We start from the raw sequence: 14,700 nt of genomic DNA, 5'->3' as shown, positions 1-14,700 counted from the left end.
TCCTAAATTTCAAAATTGTGAATGGTTTTCTCCCTTTCTCTTAGCCAATAGCTTTAAATTAATCCCACTAGAGGTTTGGAAAGAAAAAACTACCATTTCTCAGATAGGATTAATAAATTCGGCAGCCTCATAATTATGATCATCTTCTTAGATTTTTCCAAAAAGCAATTCCACTTGTAAAACATTCAGAATATGTTGAATTCCACTTGAAAACTGGATGGTTGAAAATGTTGCCTATCCTATAGGAATTAAGTACATTCTTGAAGCCCTCTCTAGCCATTGCCTCGTCCCTCTCTTTTTGCTCCTGACAGCGTCATCTCGGCTAATAAAATGTAGCTCCCAGTGGGGGATTCTTCTCAAAACGAGCTTTAACCACTAAGTGCAGCAGCAATAAAAATACATCTGCTCTAGGGCCCTGGCAGTCACCCAGTGAAACCTGTCTGCTGACATTTCTGTTGCATTCAAAGGATACAGCAATTCTTCCTTATTAAAATTCATCACCAAGCCTTTACTCTCAGTGAGTCATGAAATAAAACTAAAATGACTTTTGTTCATCCCCAGGTTAAAAAAAAAAAAACACCTTAAAATCAGAAGACCCGGCAAACTTTTGAATATTCTCTCACTTTGCCTTCCCCATTGTGTAGTTGGGAAAATAAGTGACACTCCAACTCCAGAGGCTTTTTGACTAAACTCCGCATGTCATCCATGTTATGTGCGCTTTGGTACTGTAGGTGCTCTCATACTGTGGTAACCTTGGCGCTGCATCAGAGGTAGTTGTTAGGGCGCTGATCCTTTTAGAACTATCAGCAGTCTTTGATATAGTCAAACGTAGCATCCGGATTCGACATCCTTCCGATTTTCACATTCAGAATGGAGTCCTAGAGTGTATTTTGTCATTTTTGTGAGAGAAGTCCCAATCTGTGCAAGTTGGTGATCTTACCTCTAAGGATAAACCTGTTCTTTGGGGTGTCTCACAAGTGTTGGCCCTCTCCCACCTTCTCTGTAATTCATATCTTTCTCCTTCTAGTTATGCATTGCATGAATGATTCAGACACTCTTGTTCTAGTTTACATTAAGGTGGAGGCTTCAGGTCTTAGTTTGTGTTTCAAGTGGGTGAGGCAGTTTCTCGTAGCTCAGTCCTTCAAATATCCTAGATATTGCTTACGTTATTCAATGCAAGTCTGAATCCTATCTGCTGGCTCCCGCGATTGACACTTCTCCAGTGTTTAAAAAGAAGATAGGAAACCTCGATATCCTGGCATATCCAGACTGATGCTCAGGCCACAGTTTGGTAGTGTATCCACCACCTGGGATTCAAGAAGCATGTTGTACGGCTAGGTTTCTGATGGAAAAGAGGAGTGTTCACATGCTTGTCCACTTGCAGCCTGATGAACATTGCTAGACATATTTAGGTCTGCCCACCTTTAGCATATTCAAATGCTGCAGTCAGATTGATTTTTAGGCTGGTATGATTTGACTTTGTATTAACCAAATTCGGATATATAAAGATATTTAAAGGCATGCTACCATCTCAGCTATCCTGTTTGACTTGCATAAAGGTTTATGGTGCCACGTTTATTTGAGAGGTTTCATTTTAATAGCCTCAAGAGGTTCCTCAGAGGGAGCATGGATGCGCTTTATAGAATCAAATACATATATTTGGTAGTCAGTGTGTTTACGTACAGATGCATAGTGCGTTTATGTGCTCTGCATGACGTCGTTGCAGCATGCATTCTTTTGTGTAGATACTTGCTCTGGTGTGTGTGTACATGAAGAATACTGAACACTGTATAGAAAGTACGCTAAGTTGTATATAACCGTAATAAATGCCTTTGGAATATTTCATCAGCACGTGGCTTGCATTTTTAATTAAAAAGAAGGTACCGATATCAATAATAGAAGTCCATGGTGGCATGCCTTTCCTCATACATTTGTGAGACAAAGAGCAGAAAGAACGATAGTCCACAGTTATTTGACAGAATATAGACCTCTGTGTAGGCTGGCAAAAACATGAGTAATACTTACAATAATGCATCCACTAATTAATAAGCTTCCTCTGTGGCCCGCCTATGGCTTGTCGTACTGCTAATGCCTGTGAGTGTTAGATGAGGCAAGGAGCAGTGTGGTTGCTTACTCAGAGTGAGATTATTGTAACAAGAAATCTCAAAAGTGGTCCTTTTTGTTCTGTTTTCAGATGAGTCCGTTGCCAGGTCTGAACAACTACTTGACACAAAAGAAGAGAACGATGTACGCTTCTTACATTGGCATGATTTACCGGCAGAAGATTGTAAGACCCACCCCGTCACAGGTAAGACAACTGGCAGCATATAGAAGTGCAGTTCTTTATCTCTCTGGTAGCACTTGTTTACAAATATTTACATCATTTTTGTTAAGATGAAATTTGGCATGACCAATACAGATCCGACCTTGAGTCACAAGAATGAGTCGTATGTATGATGGAATATCAGATGCACTAAGAACAATATCTGTATCTGTTCACCTGTAAACAATGACTTAAATTCACAGCTTATGCTTAGCTCCGCAACCCATAACTCATAAAATATCCTTGCAAACTGTAACTGCCATTGCTCATGACCAACCCCTCTAGGATGTGCAGAGTGTGGCCAACCCACACTACACGTTGCCTTTGACTCTGCATATCTGGGTTGACTGCAGGGACTCCCTAGAGCCAATCCTTTGGGTGAACTTGAAGGGAGCTTCTAAGCATCCAAAAGGATGACAGCCGAGCGACGGCCCTGAAAGTTGACAACCATTAACTCATTGAGTTGATCGAAGGCTAACATCAATTGCATATAATCTGCGTGCAAGACAGTATTAAAGCCCCACGGCTCTTCCATTCTACCCAGAGGTGCCATGCAAACATTGTATAGCGTTGGGTGCAGAGCTGCACCCTGGGGTGTAGGGAGGTAGGTAGACCACTTGTTCTTGGTTTGACAGACCTATTTTGAGCCAGAGCCACGCTGATATGGAGAAAATTGTAAATCAATTACAGAAAATATGGTTTTGGACCATTCAAACTTCTGATCTAGTAAAAAGCATTTTTTGCCTTGCAAATGGTGCATAAATATGTGTAGTTCATCCAGTTTTATTCTGTCTTGGTTTCAGGATTATAATTCTCGCACTAATGGTGATCGATAGCACACCAAGAAAGGCAAGGAGCTTTTACTACTTGTGTGTACCAATTATTAGAAGCCAACAGGGGGTTTGGCTGGATGTTCTTAGAGGAGCTAGGCAAACAGCTGAATATCATAGAAAGTTACGATACTATTCACCAATAGGCTGGAAAAGATTGAGCTGGTCTTTGAAGCATCTGTGCGAGGAATAACATTGAATAATGCTTTGCCTGAGACCACTTTGTAGTTTCTACATTGGATCACAGAGATTGTAATGGTCAATACATAGAAAGAAGTAAGAATTTTAGGACTGTTACTTTGAGGCGTTTGAACAGACAATGTCTAAAGAGTGACCAAGTATATGGGTGGAAAAAAAGAGACCAGCTTTCAACTCACTCCAGGCTAGCGATCGAGAAATGTTGCTGTTAGATGGGAATCTGATCAGAATGAATCTTTGACTCACCTCTTCCGCTGGTGTGTGAGCGAGCAAAACAAATGGTTAGGTATCCACAGATGAGGAACTATAAATTGAACACAAGATCAGAAACAACTAGTTGAGTTCTTAAATATTACAATCAATTTTTTTTTAGTGCCTTATTAAAACTGGAAACTGTTATACAAGAGTTTTTCACGAAGAAGTAGTAGCCGACGGGTGCGATCCCATTGCAAACCTCTGTAGTAAAATCTATGAACCAAGTTTCAGTTATTGCCAGCATGTGGGTTTCAGACGTAACGCTCGCTCTTTTATGGTTGAAGCATTCGTAACCACAGACCGGGCATTTACCACTCGGCCGTAGAATAAAGAGCTGGGTCTGTCCGAAATGGGAAAGATAACGCGGCACAGTGCAGCTGGTTTCTCAGTATCGGGACTCAACTCTTTTGTCACAAACCATCAGGCGTATTTGGTAAAGAGTAGAACTTGATCAGGGAAGTGCAACCCAGCAGTTAAATACTGAGTGACCTACCCTGTCCAGGAATTGGAGGACAGTGTGTTGGGTGAGGTGTGGAACAGATGGGCTTGTCTTTGACCCAGCGTCAGCACAGCTGATGCTGGACAGGGTGCGGGTCCCATTATATACCTTCCGTCACACCAAGTTCTAGTGGCTAGCCCAGCTCCTAAAGTGGCATCCGCCTCGTGGCACAGACTTGAAACTGGTGGAAAGCACTGGCTGAGTAGAAGATCGGAACCAGCCACTGTTGTCGTACAGGACGGCACCTTATTCGTTAAAAGGGAAGTCTCCTTTTAAACTAATGCATGGCCTTTGTGTCACTGTTGTACCCTTTCTGGATTATGAAATTTGTGGAACAAAATAAAGGGACGAATATTGTTGTGTGAAGCTGAATTTGTTAGTGATTTGAAATCCGTTTCGACCAAGCATCCTGGGAAATAATGTTCCGAGTTGACCAAGCCTTGTTTGACAGGTTGGACATGCGTAAAACATCCACTGATGGTGAGGGAGGGGTTGTCCTAATGTAGCGAACCTGGATCTGTAAAGGAAGTCTGGGACAATACTCTTCTGTGTTCGGGAATCAGTGGTGCGATATATCCAGCCTTGCTGAAGTCAGCAAGTAATGAAAAAGTTTGCTTACAGTTCTGGATATCAAAGTAACACTTTCATTTCGGTGGGTTATGTTGTTGTATTACCAGAGTTAAGAGACTACCTATTGAAAATATATGTCAGAATCTTGTTGGCCTTTACTAAAGGATTGTATGCAGTGCTTGTGTGGTCAGTGTATTGGCAATGTTGTATATCTTATATATTTAGTTAAAACATTTATTTTCTTGTTTTGCTCTATGAGGGGAGGTGTGTGGTTCTGTTGTGTGGGTAGCACTGCAGCAGACACCCCCACCTGCCTTCCTGTTCACCACCTCCACTGCACTGCCATTCACCACCCCCAGTGCTAAAGGCAATAGGTGGGCCATTGCTGAGAACTATTGGCTTTGCCAATACTTGTGGTGTTTTGCCAGCTTCAGCACCTGCAACAGGCAGGTCTGGCGGCTTGGTCTGCTGAGTCCTGAAAAGGATGAAAAAAAACATATTTCGCTTATTGAAGCCACAGACTAATTCATAAGGTCCACGGACAGCAGCCTGATAAATACCGTATGCAAATTTCTGTTTGATTAACCAGCCTCCCAAACCAATGCCACCTGGATCCTGAACGAGATGGGAGTGTTTGTGAATTGCAGCTCCTGCTCTTCTAAACTAATCTATACCTTCATTGTCCTGTGCGTTAAAGTAATGCAAGTCCTGCTGATTAAAACAAAGATTCAAACGAAGAACAGGATTGCAGGTTGGAGTTCTTCTCCAATCGGCCCACAGAGAAATGTTTGTGTTAGCCTTTCTCTGCTTTGACCTATATGAGCCTGTTTCTTTTTTGTAGGCAGTCGAGGAAGAAGTTCTGAGCTCATAGAAGTAATCAAGTCCGAGGATGAGACCTCTCCTACTAAAGACAACACGATCCAGGGTGACATCATGAGTAAGTAAAGGCTACAAGTGAAATGTGTTCAGTCTGGTGCATCCGAAGTGGATAACTTCCCAATAGAGGAATGTTTAGGAGATGGCAAAGTGGGGTAGGTAGAAGGTACAGACTGCACAATTGATTGCAATGACACTGGGGGACACAACCATGGAGCTGAATTTGGTGAAACTGAGGAGTAAAGTTAATAAATAAGAGGTGGGGGGGGCTGCCTGACAATTTCTGTTTCCTACACTCCCCGTGCAGGCGTTGGTGATGTAGCCATCCTTGATGTTCGCTCTATTGCACGTTCATTTTGTTGGTGCCTATTGCAGAGTTCCCGTAAGTCGTGGGTGTTTTGGAGTTTGCCTGTATTGTCTTGAAGGAGTATTTGCCCTGTGAAGCTGGGGATGGTGTTGGCAGCAGTCATATGGAGGAAGAGCTTAGAGAGTTAGTTGCTCTTCAGGCCGGGCGGCGATATTCTTGTTGTTACGGGGGCCTTTGAGTTGGGCTGCGATGTAGCTTCAGAATTAGTAAATGTGTTATTAACCCAGACACCTATAGATACAATGAGAGTGTGTGAGCTCATTCACATTCATTAGCACTTAACCTAGAGGCTGCTTAGCGATGAGAGTGCGTGAGCTCATTCACATTCATTAGGACTCGCCTACAGACTGCTTAACGAACGGAGTGTATGAGCTTGTTCACATTCATTAGCACTCGCCTGCAGACTGCTTAACGATGAGGGTGCGTGAGCTCATTCTCATTCATTAGCACTCGCCTGCAGACTGCTTAACGATGAGTGTGTTAGCTCGTTCGCCTTCATTAACACTCACCTACAGACTGCTTAGCGATGAGAGTGCGTGAGCTCGTTCATTCATTAGGACTCACCTACAGACTGCTTAGTGATGAGAGAGCGTGAGCTCGTTCATTCATTAGCACTCGCCTGCAGACCCCTTAGCTATGAGAGTGCGTGAGCTCGTTCACATTCATTAGCACTCGCCTGCTGACTGCTTAGCGATGAGAGTGCGTGAGCTCGTTCATTCATTAGGACTCACCTACAGACTGCTTAGTGATGAGAGAGCGTGAGCTCGTTCATTCATTAGGACTCACCTACAGACTGCTTAGCGATGAGAGTGCGTGAGCTCGTTCATTCATTAGGACTCACCTACAGACTGCTTAGTGATGAGAGAGCGTGAGCTCGTTCATTCATTAGCACTCGCCTGCAGACCCCTCAGCTATGAGAGTGCGTGAGCTCGTTCACATTCATTAAGCAGTCCGTAGGCGAGTGTTAGTGATGAGAGTGCATGAGCTCGTTCACATTCATTAACACTCACCTACAGACTGCTTAGCGATGGGAGTGTGTGAGCTCGTTCATTCATTAGGGCTCGCCTACAGACTGCTTAGTGATGAGAGAGCGTGAGCTCGTTCACATTCATTAGCACTCGCCTGCTGACTGCTTAGCGATGAGTTCATTAGGACGTGCCTATAGACTGCTTAGCGATGAGAGTGAGTGAGCTCATTCACATTTATTAGGACTTGTCTGCAGACTGCCTAGTGATGAGAGTGCGTGAGCTCGTTCACATTTATTAACACTCGCCTACGGACTGCTTAGTGATGAGTGTGTGAGCTCGTTCACATTCTTTAGGACTCGCCTGCAGACTGCTTTTAACTCTCTCTTGTTGGATGCCAGTTGTGTGCAGCACCAATTCCTAGCCTGGGCTTTGGGTCTGCCCATTGTTTATCACTGGTTGGCTTTCTTGCTAGTCCAATGTTCGTGCTTGTTAATGGTGTTCCTGTCTCTCTTTGTGTTGATCTCTCCCTTTCCCTTTCTCAAAGCTAGGCTGACTTGCATCCTCCCACTGCTCACTACAGGGAACCACTTTGTTTCTTTCAGGACTGCATGGGAGTAAATGTGTTTCCTGACCCTCTCTTCCATGTGCTGCTGTCCCTCGCATGCCTTTCCCTGATGCTCCACATGTTGCCTCCTTACCCAGCTTCAGCTGCACAGCAGCAGGTATACATTTGCTGGGGTTTGACTAAAGAGTAGACTTTGTTGGTTGGTTTTGTTTTATCTCATGCATTCAGCATGTTGCATAAGAGCTTAAGCACTGGCTCACAAAAGCAGCATTTATTGCTCTGGAGAAGGAACGGGCTGCTGCAGATCTGGTGCTCAGTATGGTGCAGATCACCAAAAAGCCAGAACATTTGTTGAATTGTGTGGAAAGTAAATTAGGTCTGGCAAGTTGTTACTTTTAAGTTCTTATTCATGGCCTCGGACAGATGTTACGTTCTTGTAAGTACCTGCAAGAAGTGCTCTGTTGTTTTTCAGGTGGCTCATGTGAAACATGCATTATAAAATCTGTCTAGAGTTTCTGGCATTACAGTTATTTGGAAAATAAAACATGTCGTTTATAAACATTAAAAATATTGAATTCAAAGTTCAGTTTCAGAATATCTTAAGGTATTGTATTGAAACATTTATAGAGTGCTTACCCAACCGTATCTGGGGGATTGAAGTGCTTGCCTACATGCTTCGTCTGCTACACGCTTAGTATGCTGCACTGTGTAGGGCATTTGGTTGGAAGTATGTTGTCTTTGTTTTGATCCTGTGTCAGAAGGGTTTCCATGTGTGTGAGGACCACCGAGGTGTGGAGATCGTGTTATGGGACGCAGCGCTGAGCAGTGTGATGGATGAAGAAGTGTGAGAGAGATTCTCACAGTTTATGGTTTACAGTACCCTGGCATGTCTGAGCAGCTCTGCAGGTCCCTTACTGGTATTTCAGATGTCCATAGTCCACTTTGCTGGTTCCTGTCCTGGGATGCTCATTCTGAGATATTTTGTTTAAAGTTTATGGCCCTGAGCAGGTATAAAGGGAGCAGTGGTGGAGTGATGTCCCGGGATGGACTTTGTCAATATTATAAATATTATCCCAAATCTGATTATCATTATGAGATGCCAAGAAGTGGGCGTAGTATGTTGCTAGTCGAGACCTCAATGTTGGACTGAATTACAGTCCTCTGCTGGCCAGCGGCGTGAGAAGGGTCTCTTCAATTATTCCGTGCCTGCTCAGTTGGTGGTGGGTATTGTGTGGACTGGTACAGTAGTGGGTGATCTATATGACTGTTAGCAGTTTTGTCTTATGTGAGTGTTATTCCGTAAAAGGGAATTATTTAGCCGCCAGTTAGAGCTACAGCAGACTGGCAGCTCCGTGTTATGGTGTCGGTTTCAGTGTGGGTTATGTATTGTATGGTATCGCTCTTACTGCCCCCGATGAGGCACTGTTGTGATCTCACCCTGGGCAGCACGCAGCTCCAGCTCCCAGGGTTAATGCTTTCGGTAGTTATTGCTAGTTGTTGTTGTTAGTCTGGTGCTCTAGAGGGATCATTACCTTTACTCCGGCTTCTGTAGGATAGATTCTATTAGTAGGCGTGATCTTTAGTGGGATGGGGGCTATGGGAATTCCAAGCAGTACGTGGCGGTATTCGTAGATGGGCTGCAGGAGATTAGGTGTTGTTAGGGTCCGGGGTATGGAAATAGAGCTTGTGATCTTTGGACTAAGGTGCGGGCTATGTGCAGAGACACGAGTGAGGATAAACGCAAACACTGTGTGCTTCAGAGTATGGTCTGCCAAGAGGCCAGAGGCAGGCAGCGGATGGAAAGGGAGGAGAAGAAACACAAGCGTTGCGTTAGTTTTACACCGCTCACTTTTCATGCAGTCTTTTTGTGGAGGTTTTTTGAGACTGCATACAAACCTGTAGGTGTGTGTTTGCTTTCTCTCCAATATTCAGATTTTTTTTTTTTTAATTCTATTTTTAACAGTGCTTTATAAATGCAAGAGATTGACATCCTCATAATAAAGGCGAGACGTTTTGGCTTTGCCAGTGCTTGTTTCTTCTGTTGGGTTACTTTGGTCTGAGAAAATGCAGCTTCTTACTTACTTCATGTTGAAACTTTAGATCTGAGTCACTAGCTTTGTGCGTAACTTGTCACGTAAAGCTCAGAAAACTGGACTCAGAACATTATGATTTTTTTATAGAAACAAGCAGATAATTTGTAAGGACTGTGTCAGAGATTCATAGCCTCAATATGGAAATGTAGCTCAAAATGATGGATGGCCAGATCACTTGATAAAATTGGACAAGGACTTTTTTATTTCATTTAATTGTATAAAGTCCTGTGACAATGGGTTAAGCATTTCTGGAAAGAAAATAAACTATGAAATAACTTTATTACATTCTTCTGTGATTTGTAAAATCGTAGGAGCTTTAGGGTCTAGCATAAGATGCCACAACGAAGGAAACCTCACCCATTTGGAATAAATTGTGTAGGTTTGGAGAAAATATTTTTATAAACTTCAAACATGATTGGGGTAGAAGTTATTTCCATGACAAAACTTGTTGTGCTAGACGCAGAATGGAAGCTAGAGAAGGTTGAATTAAGTATGTTGTGGTGTGTGTGGCTGCAGATATTCCTTTTTTTGCTTGCTTCTGTCATCTAGTGTTGGGTGGACATTTGCAAAGTTGTTTTTCTTCAGTTTTTTCAAGTCACAAGATCTGTTGTTTTTTGTTATATATTTTGTTATGTTATTTTATGCAATATTATGCTTTGCATTTTTCTAGAGAGTAGTATCACTTGGACAAGTTTCCAGGTGCAGAGCATGTGTGGGTCTGGCCAAAACCAGGACCTTGTGGCTGTACTAGAAAGGCTGTGTCTTCAGCTGCTCACAGAATTCAAGCATGAGGAGGAGGCTTTTGTGTGCAGTGGCAGGTGGTCCACACTTTAGGAGCAACGAAGGAGAGGGCTTGTGTAAAGAAATGGCTCCCTGTTGCAGTTACCCCCCACTTTTTGCCTGATACTGATGCTGACTTGACTGAGAAGAGTGCTGGGACCCTGCTAACCAGGCCCCAGCACCAGTGTTCCTTCACCTAAAATGTACCATTGTATCCACAATTGGCACACCCTGGCATTCAGATAAGTCCCTTGTAACTGGTACTTCTAGTACCAAGGGCCCTGATGCCAAGGAAGGTCTCTAAGGGCTGCAGCATGTCTTATGCCACCCTAGAGACCCCTCACTCAGCACAGACACACTGCTTACAAGCCTGTGTGTGCGAGTGAGAACAAAATGAGTAAGTCGACATGGCACTCCCCTCAGGGTGCCATGCCAGCCTCTCACTGCCTATGCAGTATAGGTAAGACACCCCTCTAGCAGGCCTTACAGCCCTAAGGCAGGGTGCACTATACCATAGGTGAGGGTACCAGTGCATGAGCATGGTACCCCTACAGTGTCTAAACAAAACCTTAGACATTGTAAGTGCAGGGTAGCCATAAGAGTATATGGTCTGGGAGTCTGTCAAACACGAACTCCACAGCACCATAATGGCTACACTGAAAACTGGGAAGTTTGGTATCAAACTTCTCAGCACAATAAATGCACACTGATGCCAGTGTACATTTTATTGTAAAATACACCACAGAGGGCACCTTAGAGGTGCCCCCTGAAACTTAACCGACTATCTGTGTAGGCTGACTAGTTTTAGCAGCCTGCCACAAACCGAGACATGTTGCTGGCCCCATGGGGAGAGTGCCTTTGTCACTCTGAGGCCAGTAACAAAGCCTGCACTGGGTGGAGATGCTAACACCTCTCCCAGGCAGGAATTGTCACACCTGGCGGTGAGCCTCAAAGGCTCACCTCCTTTGTGCCAACCCAGCAGGACACTCCAGCTAGTGGAGTTGCCCGCCCCCTCCGGCCAGGCCCCACTTTTGGCGGCAAGGCCGGAGAAAATAATGAGAAAAACAAGGAGGAGTCACTGGCCAGTCAGGACAGCCCCTAAGGTGTCCTGAGCTGAGGTGACTCTGACTTTTAGAAATCCTCCATCTTGCAGATGGAGGATTCCCCCAATAGGGTTAGGATTGTGACCCCCTCCCCTTGGGAGGAGGCACAAAGAGGGTGTACCCACCCTCAGGGCTAGTAGCCATTGGCTACTAACCCCCCAGACCTAAACACGCCCTTAAATTTAGTATTTAAGGGCTACCCTGAACCCTAGAAAATCAGATTCCTGCAACTACAAGAAGAAGGACTGCCCAGCTGAAAACCCCTGCAGCGGAAGACCAGAAGACGACAACTGCCTTGGCTCCAGAAACTCACCGGCCTGTCTCCTGCCTTCCAAAGATCCTGCTCCAGCGACGCCTTCCAAAGGGACCAGCGACCTCGACATCCCCTGAGGACTGCCCCTGCTTCGAAAAGACAAGAAACTCCCGAGGACAGCGGACCTGCTCCAAGAAAAGCTGCAACTTTGTTTCCAGCAACTTTAAAGAACCCTGCAAGCTCCCCGCAAGAAGCGTGAGACTTGCAACACTGCACCCGGCGACCCCGACTCGGCTGGTGGCGATCCAACACCTCAGGAGGGACCCCAGGACTACTCTGATACTGTGAGTACCAAAACCTGTCCCCCCTGAGCCCCCACAGCGCCGCCTGCAGAGGGAATCCCGAGGCTTCCCCTGACCGCGACTCTTTGAACCTAAAGTCCCGACGCCTGGGAGAGACCCTGCACCCGCAGCCCCCAGGACCTGAAGGACCGGACTTTCACTGGAGAAGTGACCCCCAGGAGTCCCTCTCCCTTGCCCAAGTGGAGGTTTCCCCGAGGAATCCCCCCCTTGCCTGCCTGCAGCGCTGAAGAGATCCCGAGATCTCTCATAGACTAACATTGCGAACCCGACGCTTGTTTCTACACTGCACCCGGCCGCCCCCGCGCCGCTGAGGGTGAAATTTCTGTGTGGACTTGTGTCCCCCCCGGTGCCCTACAAAACCCCCCTGGTCTGCCCTCCGAAGACGCGGGTACTTACCTGCAAGCAGACCGGAACCGGGGCACCCCCTTCTCTCCATTCTAGCCTATGTGTTTTGGGCACCACTTTGAACTCTGCACCTGACCGGCCCTGAGCTGCTGGTGTGGTGACTTTGGGGTTGCTCTGAACCCCCAACGGTGGGCTACCTTGGACCAAGAACTGAACCCTGTAAGTGTCTTACTTACCTGGTAAAACTAACCAAAACTTACCTCCCCTAGGAACTGTGAAAATTGCACTAAGTGTCCACTTTTAAAACAGCTATTTGTCAATAACTTGGAAAGTATACATGCAATTTTTATGATTTAAAGTTCCTAAAGTACTTACCTGCAATACCTTTCAAATGAGCTATTACATGTAGAATTTGAACCTGTGGTTCTTAAAATAAACTAAGAAAATATATTTTTCTATAACAAAACCTATTGGCTGGATTTGTCTCTGAGTGTGTGTACCTCATTTATTGTCTATGTGTATGTACAACAAATGCTTAACACTACTCCTTGGATAAGCCTACTGCTCGACCACACTACCACAAAATAGAGCATTAGTATTATCTATTTTTACCACTATTTTACCTCTAAGGGGAACCCTTGGACTCTGTGCATGCTATTCCTTACTTTGAAATAGCACATACAGAGCCAACTTCCTACATTGGTGGATCAGCGGTGGGGTACAAGACTTTGCATTTGCTGGACTACTCAGCCAATACCTGATCACACGACAAATTCCAAAATTGTCATTAGAAATTGATTTTTGCAATTTGAAAAGTTTTCTAAATTCTTAAAAGACCTGCTAGGGCCTTGTGTTAGATCCTGTTTAGCATTTCTTTTAGAGTTTAAAAGTTTGTAAAAGTTTGAATTAGATTCTAGAACCAGTTGTAGATTCTTAAAAAGTATTCCAACTTTTAGAAGCAAAATGTCTAGCACAGATGTGACTGTGGTGGAACTCGACACCACACCTTACCTCCATCTTAAGATGAGGGAGCTAAGGTCACTCTGTAAAATAAAGAAAATAACAATGGGCCCCAAACCTACCAAAATACAGCTCCAGGAGCTTTTGGCAGAGTTTGAAAAGGCCAACCCCTCTGAGGGTGGCAACTCAGAGGAAGAGGATAGTGACTTGGAGGAAAATTCCCCCCTACCAGTCCTATCTAGGGAGAACAGGGTCCCTCAAACCCTGACTCCAAAAATAATAGTCAGAGATGCTGGTTCCCTCACAGGAGAGACCAACACCTCTGAAATCACTGAGGATATCTCCAGTGAAGATGACCCTCTGTTAGCCAGGATGGTCAAAAGATTGGCTTTGGAAAAGCAGCTCCTAGCCATAGAAAGGGAAAGAAAAGAGATGGGCCTAGGTCCCATCGATGGTGGCAGCAACTTAAATAGGGTCAGAGATTCTCCTGACATCCTAAAGATCCCCAAAGGGATTGTAACAAAATATGAAGATGGTGATGACATCACCAAATGGTTCACAGCTTTTGAGAGGGCTTGTGTAACCAGAAAAGTAAACAGATCTCACTGGGCTGCTCTCCTTTGGGAAATGTTCACTGGAAAGTGTAGGGATAGACTCCTCACACTCTCTGGAAAAGATGCAGAATCTTATGACCTCATGAAGGGTACCCTGATTGAGGGCTTTGGATTCTCCACTGAGGAGTATAGAATTAGATTCAGGGGGGCTCAAAAATCCTCGAGCCAGACCTGGGTTGATTTTGTAGACTACTCAGTAAAAACACTAGATGGTTGGTTAACTGGAAATGAAGTGTGTGACTATGTTGGGCTTTATAATTTGTTTATGAAAGAACACATTTTAAGTAACTGCTTCAATGAAAAGTTGCATCAGTATCTGGTAGACCTAGGTCCAATTTCTCCCCAAGAATTGGGAAAGAAGGCAGACCACTGGGTCAAGACTAGGGTAACCAAAACTTCCACTGGGGGTGACCAAAAGAAAGGGGTTACAAAACCTCCCCAGGAGAAAGTGGGTGACACTAGAAACAAAGAAAAAGAGTCCTCTGTAGGCCCCCAAAAACCAGAACAGGTGGGTGGGCCCCAAGACACAACCCAAAACAAAGGTGGGTACCAGGGTAAGAACTGGGATGCCACTAAGGCATGGTGCCACAACTGTAAACAGTCTGGGCACCACACCAAGGACACTTCTTGTCCCAAAAACAAACCCCAGAACAAAATTCCAGGGGTAACCAGTGTAGCCATGGGAGATGACTCCTCAGATGAGGAGGTCTTCATAGCCTTCAACTGGAAACAGGGCCCA

The 14,700-nt window shown here is 44.8% G+C and overlaps 1 protein-coding gene across 2 annotated transcripts in view; it reads left to right on the top strand.

The window, feature by feature from the left end:
• Positions 1–14,700, top strand: part of LOC138295276 (zinc finger protein 471-like) — a 59,488-nt gene that overhangs the window by 27,106 nt on the left and 17,682 nt on the right. For both annotated transcript variants that reach the window (XM_069233473.1, XM_069233472.1), the window contains 2 exons: positions 2,195–2,308; positions 5,517–5,612. In XM_069233473.1, the coding sequence (XP_069089574.1) occupies positions 2,195–2,308; positions 5,517–5,612 (210 nt within the window). The remainder of the gene's footprint in view (positions 1–2,194; positions 2,309–5,516; positions 5,613–14,700) is intronic.

The sequence above is a fragment of the Pleurodeles waltl genome, chromosome 5 (genome assembly GCF_031143425.1).
Source record: "Pleurodeles waltl isolate 20211129_DDA chromosome 5, aPleWal1.hap1.20221129, whole genome shotgun sequence".
NCBI classification, from domain to species: Eukaryota; Metazoa; Chordata; class Amphibia; order Caudata; family Salamandridae; genus Pleurodeles; species Pleurodeles waltl.
Note: the sequence above shows the minus strand (reverse complement) of the source record. Positions and strands in the feature narration are given on the sequence as shown.